Source organism: Mustela lutreola, chromosome 1 (assembly GCF_030435805.1).
Source record: "Mustela lutreola isolate mMusLut2 chromosome 1, mMusLut2.pri, whole genome shotgun sequence".
NCBI lineage: Eukaryota > Metazoa > Chordata > Mammalia > Carnivora > Mustelidae > Mustela > Mustela lutreola.
In genome coordinates this window covers 6,470,937-6,494,155 of record NC_081290.1, presented here as the reverse complement: position 1 = coordinate 6,494,155, position 23,219 = coordinate 6,470,937, and the positions used below count along the sequence as shown (strand labels likewise).

General features: G+C 45.8%; 1 protein-coding gene across 1 annotated transcript in view; it reads right to left on the bottom strand.

Annotated features, from left to right (window-relative positions):
• SCARB2 (scavenger receptor class B member 2) overlaps positions 1-23,219 on the bottom strand; it is a 70,943-nt gene that overhangs the window by 43,601 nt on the left and 4,123 nt on the right. The window contains exon 2 of the mRNA XM_059159004.1: positions 6,987-7,144. Within this exon, the coding sequence (XP_059014987.1) occupies positions 6,987-7,144 (158 nt within the window). The remainder of the gene's footprint in view (positions 1-6,986; positions 7,145-23,219) is intronic.

Here is a 23,219-nt window from a genome sequence, read left to right as displayed (position 1 = left end):
CAAAGGGCTAACAGGACAGAATTCAAAAGTTTAAACAAAGTTCCTACCTTTGCTAAATTGTAAGGAGATAATTAGATTCCTAAGAACTTCAATGTAAAACAAGAGAATTATAAGAAAATACACTTGAATCTCAAATCTTTGAAGGGAATAAGACTTCTAAAGCTCAGATATGGGGAGAATGGTCATTTTGTGTCATAACCAAATAATGAAATGACAGTTGATCTACATGACCAAGAAGGGAATGGATAAGTAAAGTGCTATAATATATTCCTTCTAGCTCCGGAAGATCATCAACATGAAAATGTATCTGTATAAAGGCTGAACCCAACACGTTGAGTTAACACATGCTTGACCGTTCTACCCTAAGGAAACGCCAGTCAACCAGACTGATTTAGGAGGTGGTTTTGCAGAAGCTGAATCGTTACCAGTAAGAATAGCAAAGACTGACTAGAACAAATGGGGAAGAATTCTTGGAGCCGGGCAGAAAGGACCGGGAGTGAATGAAAGTAAACTCTGGGATGACACACCCTGAGACCCCCCCCCCCGCCCCACTTATCATGCTCCTGCTGTCATTTAATGAACATGTAGCCCAAGAAGAGACATGATTCCTGAATGCACACACATGCTGAGAAAGGAGGACACTCTCTTCTCCCCATATCCAATCAGCACATTCCACTCTGTGTATACACCTCACGACATCCTGATCCCTTGTCCTTAAATACGTGCAACCCAAGCCCTTTGGGGAGGCAGACTTGAGGCCTGGCCTCTCCTTGTCTCTTCGTTTGGATGCCTCTCCGATAAACACCTTCCTTGTACATTCCTTGTCTGGGGGACTGGCTTTCCTGCACGCTGGGCATGTGAACTTGGGTTCAGTTACATGACAAAGACAGAACATGGAGAAACACCTATGATGTAATACGAAGTGAACAGAATATACATATAATGTATATAGACGTGCATATCATATATAGATATATTGTTTGATAACCACATAAAAGTCGAACTCACCCACGGAAAAATGACTGCAAGATACCCACTAGAATGTTAGCATTGGTTATCTCTGAGACAGCGGAACTGTGGATAGTAGCAATTTGTCTTATCTTCCTTATTCCATTTTCAAGTTTATCTTTACTGCTTATATACATTACTTTTATAATAATGTGAAACCCAATGAAAGAACGCTCTTTAAAATAAAGCCAGGGGGCCAGAAGGGGGAGCTCTCACACCTTACCAACGTGTCCTCAGGTGCAGCCCAGGACCACAACAGTTTCTCCTGCCCTTGGACAAGCTCAGCTAGTGAGAAAGAGAACACTTTCTCCTTGCCCAGGAACACGCTCACTGGATGACTAGAGGACCACAACTCAGCCAACAAGAAACCCTGAATTCTCATTTTTCCCACAGCTCTCCCAACTTCCTCCTTTTCTCTGTGAAGTAACGTTCTTCTCTTCTGATCTCCAGACTCGCCTATGGCTCCCTACGGCTGCATGTGCTGAACCGTAATTCCTCCGCTATTCCTGAGGAAAACCATTTTGTGGTAAAATAAGTGACTGTTCTACGTTTATGGTCAACAATATAAAATACAGTTTATACCTTTTAAAGGTAATGCTACACATGATATTATATATGTTGGTTACTTCATAATCCAGTACTGCTTAAGGGTCCATGAATAATAAAATGAATAATGAAATAATAAATGAATGAATAATAATGAAAAATAAAAATACACATATGAGATATTTGTCCCTCACATCTTTCCCTTTCCTATCAAGACAGTAACATGAGCCTAAAAAAGAAATTAATCCAAACCACAAAACTAGGAAACTCAAATGGGAGCTATTTTAAAAGGGTATTGTAAATTTAGCAAATATGTCTTAAAAATATGACCGTCGGTTGAAAGAGTCCTTGGACAAGTGGATTTTTCTCTTTAATTCTTGATATGCTAAATAGTTGCCCCAAAAGAAAAAAAAAATCTGACAAAATGAAAAAAATCTCAAGAAGCTCACAGAAGCCAATGAAAATACCATAAATTGGATATTCGTTTTAGGCAAATGTATCTTAAGCGACAGAACCATGAGGCCAGTTTGGTTTGGGCTAACAGGCCCGTCCAGGGCTGCTCAGCCCACAGATCCATACACATGTAAATAATGCCCTACATTCCTCAAACCGGACTGACAGGTTTTTAGGGTGGAACCACCATCATCTTTTTCCAGAAACAGGAATATCCTGAACTTAACAGTGTGTGAAAATTTGAGGAAACGTGCCACGATAAATCATTTTGTCAAATTAATCAGGCCCCCTGCAGCTCCGCGTGCGGTGGCCTTTTCCCTTTCTCAGAGATTTCCCACCACCAAGACCAGCCCACACCGACCAGCGACCAGCGGGAGGCCCGCAGGCCCTCCCCTTCCCTTGCCCCAGGCCCCTGTGGACCCAGTCATATCAGCTGACTCAGCTGGTAGGGAGCCCATGGAACCCCCCAAGCACTGGGGCAGGAGGTACTGGAATGTTCTGTCTGTGGAAATAATAGCATCATTAAAGCCTGAGTGATCCACTAGATCAGATCCACTAGATGACTGCAGAGGGCTCACTAGAAGGGCCGCAATTGTCGCTAAAAAGTCACGTTTTTCTACAAACTCCAGCTCAGGACCCACTTGCCCCTGCCAGAAACGCTGGGTGGTCCATACGTACCGTGCATGTGAGCGGCTGCTCTGAACAAAGGCGTTCATTTTCAAGACCCTGTTCCTCTCCTGCACCCATGTTTGGCCCCGGGGTTCCCTAAGTCTGTAGCTCCAGCCGCGCTACCCGCGCTCTGTGGATTTCAACCACTCCTTCTCCTGTGTCCCTGCGCATTTAAGCCACCGCTGAGGATGTTTCATTCACTTGTTTCAAAATATTCACCAGCCACTGGATGTCCCAGGATGAAAGACTTGACTTCTGCCCCTCCTGGAGCTTTCCACGGATGGGGAAGAAAGATTCATAACTGACTGTTAAAATGCCTCTAGTCCGTTTGTAACAGACACACATACCAGGGAGAGCTTGTCCAAAGTCAGGGAAAGGTTCAGGCAGAGGCACCATTTGAGCAGAGAAAGGCAGTGGTGAATTCATTCTTTTTTTCTTTTTTTAAAGAGTTTATTTATTTATTTGTCAGAGAGTGCACAGGTGCACGCCAAAGGTGGGGAGCAGCCGCAGAGGGGGAAGCAGGCGCCCCTCTGAACAGGGAGCCGGATGCCAGCGGGACACGATCCCAGAACCCTGGCGTCAAGACCCAGCTGAAGGCAGACACAACCGACTGAGCCACCAGGCGTCCTGGTGAATTCATTCCTGCCTGAGGGACCAGCACGTAAGGGCAGAGTCCTGCGTCTGAGGACCAACAGCCCACGGGAACACAGCTGAACTGCGCTGTCCCACACGGCGGCCACCAGCCCCACGTGGCTGCGTCACACACTTGAAACCCGGCTGGTCCAAAATGAGATGTGTTATGGATTTCAAAGACTCAGTATTTAAAAAAAAAAAAAAAAAAAGGGATGTAAAGTACTTCCTTAATAATTCTGGATAGTAATTACATGTCAAAACGACATTCTTTGGGATGGTAGTGAGGTAAATAAAATATTAAAATTAATTTCACCTTTTTAAAATGGGACACCTAGAACATTTTCAACTACGTATGTGGCTTATCGTACATTTCTGTTGGATAGCTCTGGTCAGAGTATCAAAGCCTAGGTTGAGAGTACCAAAAAAATAACTTGAAATTAAAATAAAACAAAGAAGCTAGACATCGGAAAGGAGCCAGATTGCTCAGGCTTGGAATATCACAGAGGAAGAGTCACTAGAGCCCTGAGCAGGGAAGGGAAGGAAGCGTCAGATCTCCCTTTGGGGAATCGTTCTGGCAGCAGAACAGAAGAGAAACCAAGGCAGGGAGAAAAACCGGAGGAAGGGAATACGAGGCAATCACTGAGTAACCTACCCGCTTTTCCAAAAAACTGAATCTGCTCTCAGGTCTTTAATCTGTGCCACTGCCCATTGGCCCCCGGGGGCAGTCCCCTTTCTCAGATAAGGTTTTTACATACAGAGACTAAAATACTCAGGACTACAAAGAAAACTGATTACCAAAATACAGGTATCATTTAAAAAACCTGTGATATGGTAATTACATGCTTCCATACTGACACTTTAAATTAGATGTAGTCATAAGTCTAAATATTACTGTAATTTTGAAGTATTTCTGAGAATGCACAGTATCTTGAGCAACAGCTATCACGAGACACACAGTATCTGTTTCCACTGGTGATGAAGCCACGGGTCGGGCTCACATCGCTGTGGTTTGCTGCCTACATTTATACTCAAAGGACATTCTAAATTTTAGTGAGTGGTTATTGAAGACAAATCATAATTTTTTCCCCACCTAAGTCACATACCACTTTCTCTTTTTTTTTTTTAGATTTTATTTATTTATTTGACAGATAGAGATCACAAGTAGGCAGAGAGGCGGGGTGGGGGGGGGGCAGGCTCCCTGCCGAGCAGAGAGCCCATGTGGGGCTCGATCCCAGGACCCTGAGATCATGACCTGAGCCGAAGGCAGAGGCTTTAACCCACGCACCCCACAGACCACTTTCAGTTCTAACCACGGACCCCTTAGGGACCTGTGGATCCCGGGTTAACAAGCCCTAGCAAGATGTTCCTGGGCTTTTGTTAGGAGTAAGTCTTGGCCCATCTAAAAGGGGAAATGGTGGGAGTTGGGTAACAGACACTGCTTTACTTCTAGGACTTATCTATCCCCGTGACCACATCTACAACAGCACATTAGATCAGCAGACCCAACGGCCTGGAAGACATTTTAATGGAATATTGGTATTTTTCTGGGTTATGATTGGAGTACATCTCTTTTTCTCAGATGAAGATCTGGACCATAGGAACAGGTCCAGGAGCCCCCGAAGGCAAATGTTTTTCTTAGTTCTCAGGTGACTTCATTATTACATAGAGGCAGTCTCGCTCTGCCCAAAAAAATTTAGTGAAAAAACAAGAAGAGCAAAAAGACAAATATTGAACGGTTCCATTCATACACGGTACGTAAGGCAGTCCAAGGCACAGAAACAGAGGAGAATGGTGGCTACTGGGAGCTCGCGGGTGGGGGAGGGGAGTCGCTTAATGGTTACAGTTTCAGAGGTTGCAGGACGAAAAAGTTCTAGAGATTTCTTGAACAACAATGTAAAAACACACTTAACACTACTGACCTGTACACTTAAAAATGGTTACGCATTTTATATTGCTTTCTTTTAATCGCAATAGAAAATGGTTAAAATTGCAAAATGAGAAAACAGCTAAACAGGACATTCAGATCCTAATTCTAGTTCAACTTCTAATTATCCCTCAGCAGGGCAGCCACAAACACAGACCAGCTCTACCTAGTGCATAGTTTTGGAGGCATTAAACCCATACAGAACTTTGCTTTTAGGAGTGAAGACCCAAGTATTTATTTAAAATTCCTTTATATGGCAGCAGGGTTCATCTTTACAAATCTGGATATTGGTTTATACAGACTAAAACGGTCCGCTAAGATGAGTAATAATACCAAACACTTAATTAGCACTAAGTATGTGCTAGGCATTAATCTAAGCACTTCTTAAATACTGACTCGTTGGCTCACTTAATCCCTATAACAATCCTGTCCTATTATTATCTCCAGTAAGGAAACAGAGGCACAAAAAATAGTCAGTGGTTGAAGTAAGATTCAAACAGGTAATTCAACTCCAGAGCTAGACCGGGAACACCCGAGGCAGGGACAGGGATGATCTTTTTTTTTTTTATGTATGTATTGATTCGCGAGAGTGTGTGGGTGCACACGCATATGTGGCAGGAAGAGGCAGGGGACAGGGAAAGGACCCCCCCACTGAGCACCGACCTTGACTCGGGGCTCAATCTCACCACCCTGAGCTCATGACCTGAGCTGAAACCAAGAGTTGGGCTGCTTAACTGAGTGAGCCACCCAGGTGCCCCGTGGGACCAAGATTTTTATCTCTGAATTCTTGCTAGGGAACAATGCTAATTTATAATGTGCATTAGTCAGCAACCATTTATTGAGCAACAGATTATGACAGAATTCTGAGGCATTTTTGCCATTTAGCAGTTCTGTACAAAAAAAAAAAAAATTCTTGCTGTGTGCTTCTTCTACCATTGTTGGGTTTATTTTATTTTATTTTATTTTTTTAAAGTAATCACTACACCCAACTTGGGGCTTGAACTTAACCCTGAGATCAGGAGTTGCACGTTCCTCCAATGGAGCCAGCCAGGCTCCCTGCCTCTAATTTTTCTTAAACTTGGTAAGGAGAAATTTTGTTGGAAAGGTTATGGGGGTGGGGGTGGGGGGCTGGGTATGGCAACCATTGGGAAACTGCTCTGACCAGAAGATGCCCCGAGCACTTCCCTCTACTAATCTTCTAGAAAATGATTAAAGTGATTCCCCTACCTCCCCCGTGTTCAGAATTGGTCATCCCTGCCAGAGGCTCTAACCTGCCCTGCCACTTGGTTATCTCTCATGCCCAAGAGGGGTGGGAGAGGAGTGAGCGGGAGACAGAAAGGCCTGTCTGTAGACAAACAACGAATCCCAGGACCTGGTCTAAAATGGTATGTGGGGGACGGGAAGAGAGGAAGGCCTAAAAGTCATCAAAGAGAATCAAGGGGTAACCTTAAAAGGGTTGCGGGCAGGGAAAAGCTCTTCATGGTTCAATAACCACTTTCTCCTCGAACTCGGGAGGAGGCAGCTGCATTCCTAAACCTAACAGGTTGAGACTGGCCCTAGTTCACAAAGCCTTTCTCTGTCAAGGTGTCACAGGCGTGTGCCCAACACCAGCAACATTTCAGACAGATGTCACCAAACCTGTGTTCCCCATGCAGCACACAAAGGACTCTCGTGGGAAGAGAAGTGGACTCCGCCCCCAGTGGGGTCACTCCGTATTTCCGGCTGGTCCGGCAGGGATGTGGTCAGGACTCACCTGTAGGTATACGGCCCCACTTCTTCTAACCGAGGGATCTCCCCTCTGAGGATCTCCTCTGGATTGGTGACGTTGAAGAAATAGAACTGGGCATAGACAGGCAGAGGGGGCTTCTTCCAGGAGTCAAAAGTCTCGGAACCATTCCTTAACACAATATTCTAGGGGAGAAAACCAAAAGGAGATTGTGTGAGGCAGTTGGCTTTGAACAAAGAGGCAGAGAGAGGGACGCTCCCTGCTCTGACCTCCTGGCTCACTTACTGTTCCCACAGGCATTCAACTGCGGTCCTTTGGGAGGAAGGCCGTGCCTCGGGTCAATAGGAAGCCCACAGCCCTATTAAGCCATAAAAGGTCTTCAATAACTACTTGTAGTAAAGGAAAGATGGTAGCCATAGCTCATGGGTACAAATGGTGTTACCAAAACCAAGGTCATAGATTGAACACCCAAAAAGCCCTATTGACTTTGTCATGGAGATTCCACAGATGGTACAGCTGCAGAGGAAAGTCGAGAAGCACTGCACACTCCTAGCTTGCCCGGCTGGTAGAACAACAAGGTGATGGGCCCAAGATGGCTGGATTCGGTCCTTCCATGAGAGGTAGAACTACACCCATTCCTACCATCTCCACCAGCAGGGGGTTCACAGGAATTTTTTTCATTCAGTCCCTAATAAAACCATAACGTAGAAATGCCTATCCCTGTCTTAAAAGATGAGGAAGCTGAGCCTTACTGATGTGAGGTGCTTGCGGTCTGTTATCGACAATCCTTCCTTCATTTCCTATCTTTACTGCGTGTTACGGGTCCCCTCCCAAACTCAGATCTTGAAACCCTAATGCCTAGTACTTCAGAATGTGACCGTATTTGGAGGCAGAGTCTTTAAAGAGAAACCCGAGGGTCAGTGGGGTCATTCAGGTGGGCTGTAATCCAGTATGATTGATGTCCTTTAAGAAGGAGAGCTTAGGGCTAAATACACACACAGGAAAGACCATGTGGAGACACAAGAAGAAGACACAGCACTGGCGAGCCAAGGAGAGAGGCCTCAGAAGACATCCCCCTGGATGAAACCCTCATCTCAAGACTGTCAGTATCCGAAACCATGAGACGATGAACTTCCTTCGTTCAAGTCTGTGGTATTTGTTACAGCAGCCCTAACAAACCCATACATCTTGGTCCCCCATGGGAGGAGTATTCTCCACCCTGCTGACTTCAGCCTTGGCCAAGCGACTTGATCTGACCAATGAAATGTGGGTGGGATGGCGGTGCCCCCATCTGGGGCTCAGGCCTTAGAAGGCTGGGGTTTCCACCAATCGGCCGTCGCCAAGAGAAGAGCACACGTCGGATGGCTGTGGATCTTTCAGCCAAGGCCCTAAAACGGTGATGTGTGGACCAGACATGAAGCTCATGGAGGCCAGCCCAGCTCAATGTGCAGCCCCCTGCACACCACGAGTGCGAAACAAATGTCACTGTTATAAGACACCAAGACCTGGAGATTGTGTGTTACGCAGCATTGCAACGGAGGCCTGATTAACACAGCACTCCAGGTTAAGAGACCGAAACTTACTATGTAGTAGTCCCAACCGTCCTCAACAGACGGGAAAAATCCTCATTTTTTAGGGTATTGAAGTACACAAGAAAAAGAGACAGACTGAGAATAGACAACCCAAAGGATGAACAGTTATTAACTCGAGTATTGGGAATCTGGACCATTGTTATTTCCTACTTGGTGAATTTCAGTACTCTCCAACTTTTTTACAACCAATGAAGAAACAGACATTTAAAACATTTTCAGAAGAAAATCGAAAGAGGAAAATAATTTTAAAAAGAAAATCGAAAGAGGAAAATGGATTTGACTGGTATGGACGATACAAGGCCAGTGGTGAAACAGTGAGACTAGATGGTAAGAGAAGCATGCACTGAGGTCACCTGGAGTCGTGAGGCTCCGAGTGACAACAGACAACGGGACCAGCCTCAAAACATGTCCGATAGATACCACACGCTACCATGTACTGTGACACAGCCCAGGACAGAATGTCCCATTTTAACAGTCTAGGCCTCCGACTTATCAGAAGGAATGATACGGCTCTATTATTAAATAGAAAATCTTTGTAGCCAAGAACAAAGTGGCTCTGGGATGGGCAGATGCAGAGAACCCAAGCTCGCTGAAGTCAAGCTAGTGGTCTGGGTGGGGGCTGGATATAAACTACATCCCTGAGTCGGCCATGCCCTAGAACTGGGGATTATTTGTGGTTCGGCTTCTGCTCAAAATGTCCAATGGTCAGATTTCTCTTCAAACCACACATTATTGAAATAGTTTGGTGTTTACTATCATTAGTGATTTTCTCAAATAAGATCAGATTGACAAGACAGAAAAATTTAAAGACAAACCATGAAACTCCTTTCCTCCAACCTTCCACATTCAGCTCAGCCTTTCCTGGGTGAAGTCCTCCCCACATGCCCGGCATGCCTGGGTCTTCCTCTGCCCAGCCCCGGAGCAGCTGAATCACTAACTTGAGGCAGGCTTTTCTAGAAGCTGGTGGTCTTTTATCTCCTCTCCTATCTCAGTTACCTGGAGAGGAGCTGGAGAGAGTCACGCTGAGAGCCAGAGAACCGCAGAACTACAAAGGTCCTGAGGTTGGCAAGATGGAACTCCGGGGCTCCAGAAGGGTAAAGAGGTGTGGGTGAAGGTCGGCGCTGGGGCTGGAATCCTGTGCGGCTCTTCTCTACCCTCCGACGCTATTTCTGCATATAATAGTTATTTTAAAATGGGTAAAAATATACTACACTTTTTTTTTACTTTTTAAAACTTTATTTCAACATAACTATGCTTGCAGAAATGCGCTCATACTGATAATATATGACTCATAATAGAATGCAATTTAAGTTTAACTTCTCCTACATGATTTAGACCAAAAACCTGGTACATGGTTTAAATTATACTATACATCTTAGCGATACAAGTTGTATGGTAGAGATTCTCCACCAAAGTATATACATGTTAGCCTCCAGAAATACCCTAGTAACATGAACTTAACCTACCTAAAACTGATATGTTAACTATGAGAAATATAATACATAAATTATAATTCATCTTCTAGAGGACTTTGAAGGTCCAAAGATATTTTTTAAGTTGTCTGACTTCATTAAAATAAGGAGCTCTTTTTCTTGTCCATAAATTTCCAGAATGGGGCAAGGCAATGACATCCTCTCCCATGAATGCCTTGGGTATCCCTCTTCCACTGGATGCACCACGCCTTCTTTTGAACCCAATAACACATTACATTGGGATTTCTTGGGGGAAAAGTGGTCAGGATCAAAAACACCTGATAAAAATCAAAGTTAATGGGGATCAACATGAAGCAGCCCAAATCAGCGACCAAAAATGAGGACAGTGCATCTACTCAGTATGGAACTGAATGAGGTTAACCATTGGCTTTTTCAAAAAGAAGGCGCTAACCCAAAAGACCCAAAGAAAGGGTCTTTTTTTTCCCTTTGATCTTCCCTACAGTGTCTAGAACAATGCAGTTCTTGGACAAATATCTATTCAATCAACAAAACAGAGTACTGGAATACTTGATCACAGGATGCCTGGAGGGCTCAGCAGGTCAAGCGTCTGCCTTCAGCTCAGGTCATGAATGCTGGGTCCTGGGATGGAGCCCCGGGTCAGGCTGCCTGCTCAGCGGGGACCCTGCTTCTCTGTCTCCCTTTGCCCCTCCTCCTGCTTGTGCCCTCTCTCGCTCTCTCACAAATAAATAAATAAATAAAATATTTTTAAAAAGAGAGAGAGGGGGAACAATTAAATACTAGCTTCCACGGACTTTGCTTATAAGATGCTGGACAAGAAGAACTTTTTTCTCTTTCTTTCTTTCTTCCTTTCAGAGAGAGAGAGAGCAAGCATGAGAGTGCCAGGCTTTACACCCAGCATGGAGCCCAACACAGGGGCCGATCCCACCACCCTGAGATCATGACCTGAGCTGAAATCAAGAGGCGGCCACTTCCACCACCTGGCCACTACAGCGCCATGAGGAGTAGTTGACAGGAGGCCATCAGAGAGGTGCCAAAGAAAGGCATGGATGGTCACATGCGAAGTCACAGTGCCAGATCTTACAAGAGCAGATCCCAAGCCACAAAGCCAAGGGAGCTTTAAAGAGTACCCAGAGCAGGTGTCTGCTCCCTGGACATTTTAGTTATGTTCAGATACGGGAAAGTAATACTTTCATTATAATCACATAAACCTAGGAAATCTAGCACCTGTCAGTTTGTGCATCTTATCAGTAAACCAGAACCCTAAAGAGCTAAGAGCAGCAGTTCCTTTCGTGGATGGAAAAAAATCCATGTCCCTCCATGACCCTCTTCCTAACAACTATCTGAAGCAGTGCTAGACCCTTGGTTTTCCTGCAAAATATAGAACTATGAATGCAAATCATCAAAACACTGCATACTTGCTAGGCATGATCAGAGATGACCCATTCCAAAAGCACGCCCCCTACTTAGGGGAATACTGACCCACACAGGCAAGTAATTCTACAATATAAGGTAGCATGTGACAGCTGGTCAGTGAGGATGCCAGAAAAGGCTCTCAACCGTGCTTAGAGAAGAGACTCTAAGAACTGAGACGGAGAACGGCAGTCCTTACAATGGGCCAGGGAGAATGCATAAAAACTTAGCAAAGAGAGGAAGGTCACGTGGGTGGACACCTTACGGACAGCCGGGGTTGGTTCCACTATCCTCTCTGTCCTGGCAGAGTGGGCCCTTCCTGCCTGCCTGTTCCGTGTCCGTCTCTCTCGGAACCCTCAGCTTAACTGGAAAGATAGTGGGTGTAGAGAAGGAGACAATAAAACATACAGAGATGGGACAGCAGTGGGTGTGACTGTGTATTCACTTAGAGAGAAAGGTTCGGGTCACAGGAGCCTAGATTTCATCTGACAGGAAGTGGGGAGCCATGGGAGGTTTGGAGCTGCAGAGTTTTATCAAGAGCCGGGCACTATACTGCCCTTTATCTCATGTAATTCCCTGAATGGCCTAAAACATGAAAATCATTTTCCCTGTTTTACACTTTGAGAGACCAAAGCTCCAAGGTTAGGAGAATGCCTAAGGTTTGCAAGGTGGAGTCAGCCTCCCACCCGGACTCACTCCAAACCTGAGCTCCTGGCGATGCTGAATTTTACCAGAGCCCCACATTCCTGGAAAACGGTAAACAGTTCAGGAACCTCCACCCCCTTCTGTGTTCCAGGAAATGGCTTACTGCAAAAAAATTCCCCTATAACTGGGATAAGGTTCCCCCCATTGTTTATCCTTCCTTTACCTGACCAGGCCAGATGCAGACCCTCCACACTCCCATTTTTTTTTGCCTCCTAACCAATGAGTTGAACCATATATTCCCACCGATCGATGGGAACAAGATGCCTGTTAATGTACAACATGGTGACTATAGTTAATAACTCTTTCTGGTATACCTGAAATTTGCTGAGAGAATAGATCTTAGGTGTTCTCACCCCCCACCCCCAACACACACACACACACACAGACACAGGCAACTATGGAGGAGATGGATATGTTAATTAGTATGATTATAATAATCATTCCACAGTGTAGATGTTATTCAAAACGTCAGGCTGTAGACCTTAAATGTATACAGTTTAAAAACATGTTTTAATTTAAGTATAGTTGATAAACAACGTTACAATTACTTTCAGGTGTACAACATAGTGAGTCAGTAAATTGTACATAATACTGCGCCCGCCACACGTGTGGCTACCATCTGCCACCCTCCAGTATCCGTACAGTACCATGGACTAGATTCCCTATCTTGTGCCTTTTGTTTCCTGATTTACTCATTCCAGAACAGGAAGCCTGTATTTCTCACTCCCCTCCACTGACTTTGTTTTCCAGGACCATACATGAAAGTAAACTCAAAATAGATGAAAGACCTTAAATGTGAGACCTAACATCATAAAAATCCTAGAAGAGAGACAGGCAGTAATTTCTCTGACATTAGCCAAAGCACCATTTTTCTTGGTAAGTCTCCTCGGGCAGCGAAGGAAACCACCAATAAAACAAAAAAGGCAATCTCCTGAAGAGGAGAAAATATTTGCAAATGATATATCTGATAGGAGGTTACTATCCAAAATACACAAAGAACTTACACAGCTCAACACCAAATATATATAATTTGTATTTGTCAATCACACCTCAACAAGGTGGAAAAAAAAAATGCTCATTAGCCAAACTCTGGTTAAGTTTCTCTCCTTCTCAGTCTTGTTTACTCTCCCTCGTTGCCAGCAAAACTGGCTCCAGGAGGTCACTCTGTCAGTGTTCTCCCTACGGTACGTTCCCTGCTTCCTACTGCACTAGACCTTTCAAATGGTCTCTCCTCACCTAGGCTGGATTTTTTACTTGAAGCTCCTAACTTTTGTGCCACATTGTCTATTTTGAGTCAACACAGGCAGGAGAGACGTGTTTTAAAAGGTTAAGGGGGTCCAAGTGGGAAGGAGGGGTTGGCTAGGAGAATAGTAAGGATGAAATGAGGTTTGCGCAGAGTGCTTATCTCAGGCCACACCCAAACGCTCAATGAATGGTAACTGTGATCTTGATTATTGCCACCTTCAGGGTGGGGATCAAAGTTCTCGGTTTAAAGGAAACAAGGAGGGGCACTGGGTGGCTCAGTGGGTTAAAGCCTCTGCTTTCGGCTTGGGTCATGGTCCCAGGGTCCTGGGATCAAGCCCCGCATCGGGCTCTCTGCTCAGCGGGGGGCCTGCTTTCCTTCCTCTCTCTGCCTGCCTCTCTGCCTACTTGTGATCTGTCAAATAAATAAATAAAATCTTTAAAAAAAAAATAAAGGAAACAAGGAATCATGTCCATTGCACGGTTGACAGTCCAGCAAATGTTAAACGATAAAAGACAAAAGAGACCACACAGGAAGTCTTTAGTCATGATCCTGTCTTATAGCTCCGTCTGTAATTCAGTTTAGGTTGAGACAACGAGGAATTAGCATAAAATCAGAAATAACCAAAATGTCAAACGGAAAAGAATGATTTAGTAAATATGATAACTCACAGGCTGGAGGAGAAAGCAACCATTAAAATGATAAAGACTACACAGAAATAAGGAACGTGTTCATGATCTTTGTCAAATGGAGAAAGACCGTGTAGAATATATATGCATGTGCACAAGACTGGCAGATAAAAGGCAAACATGAAAATATGGAGGGGGGGTAAAATCCAGAGAATTTAAAAATGTCAGTGTTTTAGTTGCCATCAACACCTCTAAGCCTCTACGCTAACCATCCAATCACACGTCTCTCTGGGACAGGACCAGGAGGGGTCTTCTGTTCTCCAAGTTTTCCACATCGTTAGGATTCTTTTTTTTCTTATAGCAGAAATAAATTCCTTCTGGAAGCTGAAAAAATAATCATGCCCTTATTTTCTTTTTTAAGTGAAAATCAAAGACAGAAACTCGGATTCTATAAAATGTCATTAGTGGGGCCTGAGGGAAAGGAGAGGGAGTGGGCCCCCAGAGAACCCGCTTCATCTGGGCTTTTCCTCGGTCCTTGCAAAACAAAGGCGAGGCTGATGCCGGGCCAGCTGCGGCCGCTGTCCCACAAAAGCTCCAGGAGCCGCCATCCCCCACCCCGGGTTCCGCCTCCCCAGTATTTCTCCCCCCACCCCACGGGCCCGGAACGCGGACTGAGCGCGCTGCCTTCCTTGCTAACTCCTCCGGACAAGCGTCCCAGTCTGCGAAGAATTTCAGAGTCAGAAAGGACCCGCAGTCTCATTTACCGAAAGAAAACCGCCTCAGAATTACGAACCTCGAAAGAGCCAGCAAGTGTGAGTGCACAGATGGCTTAACTGCTCCGCTCGAGGTGATTTCCTCTGGTTTGCGTCCAGCTCTTAGGCCATGAACATCCAAAGACAAGGAGAAGCATTTCCAGAAAGGAGGGCTAAATCCTCCCTGGAAGGGAGGGTAAAGCTGCCTGGTTTTACCAAAGTCTGATGTGAACTTCTTCCTCCGGATCTCAAGGCGACCAGGGCAGTTTGGGGATAGAAACGAACATGGAGCGTCCTTAACTGAACAGAGCAAATGCACAGCCCAACGACGGACGCGATCCGTGACAGCCCGCCAGAGCCACACGGGGAACAGGTTCCAGTAGGACCTGGGGCTCTCCTCGCCATCTGCCTCCGGCCTCCACCCCCATCGCCACCCCCCCCACACACACCCGCAACCCCTGTCAGTGGAGTCAACACCCACACACGCCTCGCTCCTTCCTCCACCCAAGTCTTGCCCTCCCGAGCGTTGGCCTTTCCTGCACAGTTAATGTGTCTCCTCTCTTCCGCGCCACGATGCTCCGTGTTTGTCGAGTCCCAGAACGGACCGCATGTCGGGTGTGTACACACAGCAAGTGCAGATGGAGAAAGGGAATGAAAGAACAGAGGGTAGCTCATAAATACAGTGACCTCCTTATTTTTTTTTAAGATTTTATTTATTTATTTGACAAACAGAGACCACAAGTAGGCAGAGAGGCAAGAGGAGAGAGGCAGGGAAGCAGGCTCCCTGCTGAGCAGAAAGCCCCATGCGGGGCTCGATCCCAGGACCCTGGAATCATGACCTGAACTGAAAGCAGAGGATTTAACCAACCGAGCCACCCAGGCGTCCCCGACCTCCTTATTTTTATCTCCTTCCTCTGACATTCACCTCCGGCACCCTTACGACCAGGGTCAGCTCCTACTTCCAGAGTCTCTAGGTGACGGGGATTGGGCTAGGGCATTGGGCCATCATCTCCAAGCCTGACGCGGACCTTGCAAGGTAAAAATTCCTTTTTTTCAGATAAGGAAATGGTGGTGCTGGTGTTCCCAAGGTCACACAGCCAGGAAGTCAAATCGAATCTGACCCAGTCCAGGTCTGTGGGTTTGCATAAACTCCATGCTTGGCCCCGCTAGCAGCTGCCCCGAGACCAAATCCCCCAGGGGAAGAGCTGCCAGATCTAGCATTTAAAAACAGAGGACGCCCGGGTGTGCCCCAAATACTGCATGGAGTGTGTCACAAAGTACTTTCATTCTTAGGTGACGCATGCTTGCAGGATTCAAGGCCACAAATTGGGTATCTGCACCTTATACTCAAATAATTCCAGAAAAAGGCTGTCGGAGAGAGATGAAGTAAATACGGCAGATGGTAACAAACAAGAAACTGAAGTGAATCAAAATCTTGCAAGAGACGTACCCACTCAAATATTATACCCTACTTATCTGGAATCCAGATGTGTCTAGGCATCCTGCGTTTTACCCCGCAGCCCCACACCCCCGGGAGACTGTAAATCTATGCAGAAACCCCTCCATAGACTCAGCGCTTCCTGCGGAGTCAGGCCTTACCTCTGGAGGGAAGGAAACCAGGGCGGCTGTGTGGAGTCATGGCCAACTCCCAGGATGGCTCAGTGAGGGGCCGACCGAAGAGAAGCCTGGTAGCTTCTCTGCCCCGTCATGCTAATGAGCCCCAAAAAAGCACCTCAACCTCCTGCCAGAGGATGGTCCAGAAGAGGGCTTCATTTTGACCTGAAACTTCTAATTTCTATCCCCAGATCCTCTGAGCATTCGACTGTGCACTCCCAGGGGCCTGCTCCGCAAAGGATGGATTTAGAAACAAACAAGTAATATAACCTCAAGCCCGGAAAATGTCTGGCACAAGAAGTCATTAATTCTGCCCAAGATAACAAACCAGTTCCCTTGGTCCCAAGGAGCCCTTTGCACAATTTAAACACGAAAATATAGCTTGGGAATAACTGATCTTTCTTACGGAGGATTCTGCTGTTGGTGGCCACTGTTACCACTCAAACCCCGTCATTAACCGAGTTTTCCAGTTACACGAAATTAAATCTCAGGGCAAGGTCCTAAATCATTTTTACAATGTGACGTGGATATTGCCTATAAATGTACCCAAGTAGAACATGATGGATTTTTCCAGGCGTAATATTGTAGTACTACTACCAAAAGAGAGATTAGGAAGGTTATGGAGTCGTGTGGTGAATCTGCAGTGTCAACAACCAAATTCATCATTTAAACCGAAAAACTTGTTTTCAGCTAATTAGCCAGTATGTACAGATTGAGAGATTTCTATGTGCCCAACAGACATGGGCCCTGTTCTGACGAAGAAATTTAGCTAAGGACACAAAACTGCCACACGTGAAGCAGCCAGTGAACACTGATGTGCGAGGCCCAGTAATTCAGCCCAAAGAAAGTAATAATTATTTGGATCCTCTCAGTTGTATGGACCCATCCTAAAATCCCCTCCTCATCTGGACATCCCTCAGTGTGACCAAAAATGGACCTACGATTTCCTCCCCTAATTAATCCTAAACCCTGTACTCTTCTTCTCCATGTCAACTCCTGATCCCGGAGGTGGCCTGGGCGGCAGCAATACCACAGACATTCTCTTCTCCAGGATCCTTTCAAATCCTTGCTCCACCTCAGCCTCCAGAAAGTTCTATGAAACGTGTCTATGGGAGCAGACACTCTCGCCAGTGCTCATAGGATAAAGCCCAAGGTCCTTCCCCTGCCTCACTCAGGGGACACAGGAGGTCACCTGTCATCATCTGTCATTCCCTCCCAGGCACTTTCTTGCATCAGCGACACTCAACCACCCTCTGCTCGCAGGGTAGAAGCTGGGTCAGCGGCTTGGTGTGGGAGCTGCCCTGACGGGATACAGCCACAGGACACAACACATCCAAGCCAGCCCGACAGAGATCTTCCGGGAAGGCGGGAGGAAGAGGGTTAGAGGGTTGCTGAAGCAGCTGTCCTGGTATAAGCCACTTGCAAATGATAAGAATAAGAATAAGATAAGGATAAGATAATGCATTACGCTTAGACGGGAATGGGGAATTCTTTAAGGCAACTTCCAGGATTCAAGAGCGCTACCGGTTGTTCTGTTAGCTCACCAGACAGCCACTGGATGGTTCCGCACAACCTGACCATCCACATCGCTGTCTACAGGGTCTACATTCACCCGGAGATGACGCAGACCAACCCTGACAACCTGGCCCAACGGCGTGGGAATGCGTGGGAATGGTCCTCACCAGACTCCCCGTTCATAAAACTCACCAAATACCAAAATACTAGCTGGTTTGCTTTGTTTTTTAAAATTTCTCCCTGGGTGGCTCCGAGGACGGTGGACGGTTGAGCACCGGCCTTGGGCTCAGGTCAGGAGGGATCCAGCCCTGCCTCGGATGCCTGCTCTGCGGGGAGCCTGCGTCTCCTTCCTCTGCCCCTCTCCCACGCTTGTGATGAGCGCATGCGGATGCTCTCTCTCCCGCATGGGTGCACTTTCTCTCGCAATTCAAGATCTTTAAAAATAAATAATTTTTTTTTTCTCCTTGAAACGAAGCAGACCCAGTGCAGACTCTCGTAGTCATGTATGTCATCTGTACTGCTTTCCTTTTTTTAAATTCTGCTGCAGGACAGGAAAGAAGCTGCCATCCGCATTCTGCCCTAACTCTCTGACCTTATTTTCACTCAGGAGCAAAGGCATTGGCATTTTTAATGTCACTGTTGATGAGCCCGTTTTGCTTTAATTGCAATTGTAATAATGTCAGCTAATGAGATCTGACAGCTTATGTTCACACATTAGTTGATGCGGAAGCTGCTACTCCGTCTATAAATGACAGAAGGGACAACGCGGGCGACAGCCGTCCCCGAAAGCTCCGGCTACAAAGCCGCTAGGTGACTTCTGTTTAAATTTAGGGTTTCTCTATTTATTTGACAGAGAGATAGAGAAAGAGAGAACAAGCAGGGGGAGCAGCAGGCGGAGGCAGAGGGAGAGGCAGGCTCTGAGCAGAGCCTGACGTGGGGCTCGATCCAGCATGACTCGAGCCCTCCACCCAGGAGTCCACCCCCAAGATGACTCTTTACACGCTTCCATGTGATAATAAATGTGAAGCCAAGGCTGAGAACTGCCAGCCCAAAGGAGAGAAAGCAGCCACCAGCTGGAAACCAGATCAAGGGTCGGGTGACCCCTGGAAAAACAGATGTGCATGCAGAAGTGTGTGCGGGGGGAGGGGGTGGCTGAAGGAGCGGACGAGGAAGAGAATTTTTAACATGTGACTCGAGAAGGGGCCCATGGAAACAATGCCCAGGCTCCGTGCCTAACCCGTAGGGCCACTCTTACTGTTGCACAAACTGCTGGGCTGTGATTACATCTCTCGCTGGATGTGAGGGATGCCTCCAGCGCCTGCTAGGATCGCCGTCCCCTCTCCTTCCAGTACTGTTGACCATCAGAAGGACCGTGTCGAAAGCAACTCCCCTTGAGGTGGGACTTGCCAGAGCGGTAACCCTGCTCTAACGATGGCATCTGCCTCTCCGTCTCTAGAAAGCCCATAACACGCAGATGCTGAAGGGGCCAGGCCGGCGTGGTTGAGTGTCGCGGCCATGGGTTTGCCCATCTGTTTGGTGTCAAACCCTGCGGATAATATTCACTTCTTCAGAGAACTGTGCCCTCTTCCATTTTTGTTAAACACACCACCCTCCCATTTCCCTTCTTTTGGTAAAAAGATTCAGATACAAACAGGTTATTTCTTTATTCTAAGAACAACAACAGAGCAGGCAAGATATCATAAAGGGCTCCTTCCCTGGGCCTCCGAGGTAGGGAGCCAGCAGGAATGTGAGGGTCATGGGAACAGGGGGGGAGGTCCCCTCTGAAGGGTGGCCTCATTCTGCCCAGACAGATGTCGCACCGGACGGTGGCCAGGTGAGCACGCACAACAACCACATGCTTCAGGAGAAGCTGGAAACTGGGACTATTGGACAAAGTTTGGAGATTTTAAAGGTCTAGTGAGGCAATGACCACTGGCCTACAGAGTATAACAAAACTGTGAAGATAAACAACATGAAACATAATAAGCAAACAAGATCATCCCCAAGGATGTACGTCTTCATTTACTCATTCTTGCATTCACCAAGTAATACTTAAAACATCTGTTATGCACAACGTTGCACTTGATGCAATGGGAAGATGACACACAGCTATACATGACAGGGCCCCACCTTCAAAGGGAGCTTTCAAGCCAGTACTAAAGTATGTCCTACGGATTGACATAAGGACTGACATCGTCATAGGCAGGGCTGAGGCTAGAGGCGATTTTTCAAATAATTCAATTATAGAGATGCGCATGGTCTTGTCTATTTCAATTAGCACACGGGGACGACAAGAGAGTCACTGAAGCTACAGCGCCGAAAATCCACACTACGAACTTGACCCATGGGCCTGTGTGGAGACTGAAGGAAGGCATGTACAACCCACCAAACAAAATCCTGGTGGCCCGATTAATAACATAGTTTCTGAATTGCTCTTACAGAAATGTAACAGAGATACTATGTTATTTTTTTTAAGTTATTCTAAAAATCAGCATAATTAATTAAATGAAAACTAGAGTAGCAGCTCTCAAAGTGTGGTCTGAGGACCTCTGGGGGTCTCCAAGACCCTCTCGGGGGGTCCACAAGGTCAAAACAATTTTCATAATAATATTAAGACATTATTTGCCCTTTTCATGCTTATTCTCTCATGACTGTAGAGAGCAGTTTTCCAGAGGCCGTAAGACATGTAACGGTGTCATTGCTCTGACAGCTAATACGTGCTTGGGTACTCTGGTGCTATAAAAATTTATCAGTTTTAATTTCTGATATTGTAAATATTGATAGATACAACTCACAGAAACACAAGCCTTTTGGGTCTTCAATTTAAGAGTGTAAAGGGGCCTGCACCCCCAAAATTTGAATTAGTTTACAAATTCTGCAAGGGTAAGATTGTGTCTACTTTACTCTTGGATCCACAGCTGCTAGCACATTGCCTCACAAATGGTCCACACTTGGTACATATTTGCTAAATAAATGAATGACTGCCAAAGCATATATATAAAAACACTTTTCGATACAGACAGCAACACCAAAAAGTAGCCTTATTTTCCTTTGTCGCTTTTGACTGGTTACCAGCGTTGATGAAAAATGGTCCCCGCATTTAGTATACCATGTACATACAGAATATTTCCCGATGACACAGGCCATAAATGCCTAGTCGCTTGGCCAACATCCTATGTTTTCATTAATGGTCTTACAGTCCCACCTGCTGATTCTTCCCCAGGACACAAGCAAATGTCTGGCAGAACAGATGGTCCCTTTGCTGCACCCGACAGAATGAAATCTTGCACTTTATTAAGAAAGCAAGAAAAAAAAAAAGCAAGCAAGAACAGTTCTCACAAGCAACACCCTTCCCCTTCCCCCACCAAATCCTTCCTTTAATGTAAACTTGAAGAACAACAGTATCCACGAAGAGTAACATCTTCTGCTGGAATCGTCATCTCTTTCACATACCCACTATACCAGAAGAAATGAAAAATAAATAAAAGTGGGAACAGAAGCACCCCATTTTTGAAAAGTGTATTTGTTACTACATGTGCATAAATAAAATCGTGGAATGATTAACACTATGTCAACAGTAGTTATCTTTGTTTTATTATTTTTTGTTGTATCTGACTTTGTAGAATGGCATGTATTTCTTATCAGAAAAATTAAAATAAAGAATAAAATACAAAGGTTAAAAAAAAAAAAGGAACCGCTATCTCGAGGAACAAAGATGTGGGCTGCCACAAGGACCATCCAAACCAGTCAGGGTCAGCGTTTTAACTTGGGGGCCGGGGCTAAGGAGTCTGGCTCAGCAAGCCTGGCAGCATCTGCGTTTTGAAACTCTCTAAGTGATTCTGATGTGGTTCCTAGGGTCTAGGGACAACAGTGAGATCTACGGGTTTACTCCATTGCCCTGACCGTTAATGAATGCACTCATGGTCGCTAAGAATTAGTAAGATATTGAAAGAAATGTAGTATGATTTTACTATCACAAGATCACATTTCTAAAAGCCAGGGAGGCCACGGGTAATTTTGCTTAGGAGCTAACGCATCTTGCAAGGATACTGCCTCTGCTTAAGAGTCTATGACTTCTGCTTGCGCTGAGCGGATCACATTAGTCTGTTACACATTTAGAAAGGAGAAACCACGAGATAAAGCCTGCACGTGGGAGCTTCAGCAGCTGAAGCATCCCATAAGGCTGCGGCCGAGGAAGCCCCCAGTGACTAAACAGCCTGGGCGCACTGAGTCAACAGAGGAAACTATCTGGGAGGGGAAAACAGAGGAAGGAGTGGGAGATGCAGAGTGCCTGGTCCTGCTGACTTTCCAGTTTCTTCTGTCCTCTACAGGCCCTCCTGTTCTATGGTTCTCCCATGAGCTTCCTCTTTCAGCTTTACAAAAAAAATCCCCGTCATTCTGGATCCACGGGCTGGATGCATGGGCTGTAGCTCCTTGCTCTTCTTAATTGCTAAGAAGAGGAGGACAGTGTGGTATGTGAGGATAGAACTGACTGTCCAAACCAGGGATCTTTCAAGAGGAAAGAAGGTGCCAGTGCTGTGCTAGGACTGCAGGTGTAAATAAACCAGGATTGTTTGGCAACAGGCTCTCTGGTCATCCTTGGGATGGGAAAAGTGGTTTAGGAGACCCAGCTTGCACACCTAACCCTACCCTTACCTCTCCATCTGGCCTCTGGTAAGTCAATTCTCTACCTTTCCTGCAGCACATTAATATAAAGACAATTTGGTGCCTACCGCCATCTATTTTAAAACCGAGAGGGGCTCAGTTTCCTTGACTATAAATTAACAGATTCAGTGATGTCTCAGGTTTTTTTCTTACTCTAAGGTTCTAGTCTTCACAACTCTGAAAAGCAGTAATTCAAGGAAATAGCAGGCAAGAAGTCTTTTAAGATTACATAGAGTTGATCGTTTTCACATAAACAGACATGAAGATGTTTAACTAATTCGACTTTAAAAAAAGAAGACCCCCCACATTAATGTTATTTGGCTAAATCACCCACGATTAAATTTTATTTCTTGAGGCCTCAGCAGAATAGCTCCAAAGCTCTTTGGCTCCTAAAAGAGGCCAGCTGCTCCTGCTTGCCCAGAGTCTCAGGTCCCGGCCAAGGATAAAGAATATTTGTCCCATTGGTCTCATCCCTGACATCCAATGCGGTCATCCTTCCTCGGCCTGCGAGTAGGAAACATGCAAACAGTCTCTTTCCTTCCCACTGCTTCCCTTGCCAGAACTTTTCATTTCAGGCAGCCCGGATAGACTCTGACTGGCTCTGCACTCCCATTTCTGGGAAATGTTCAAACCGCCAGTGAGTCTAAGGGCAAATTTAATATTCTGCGCTGCAAAGCCGCT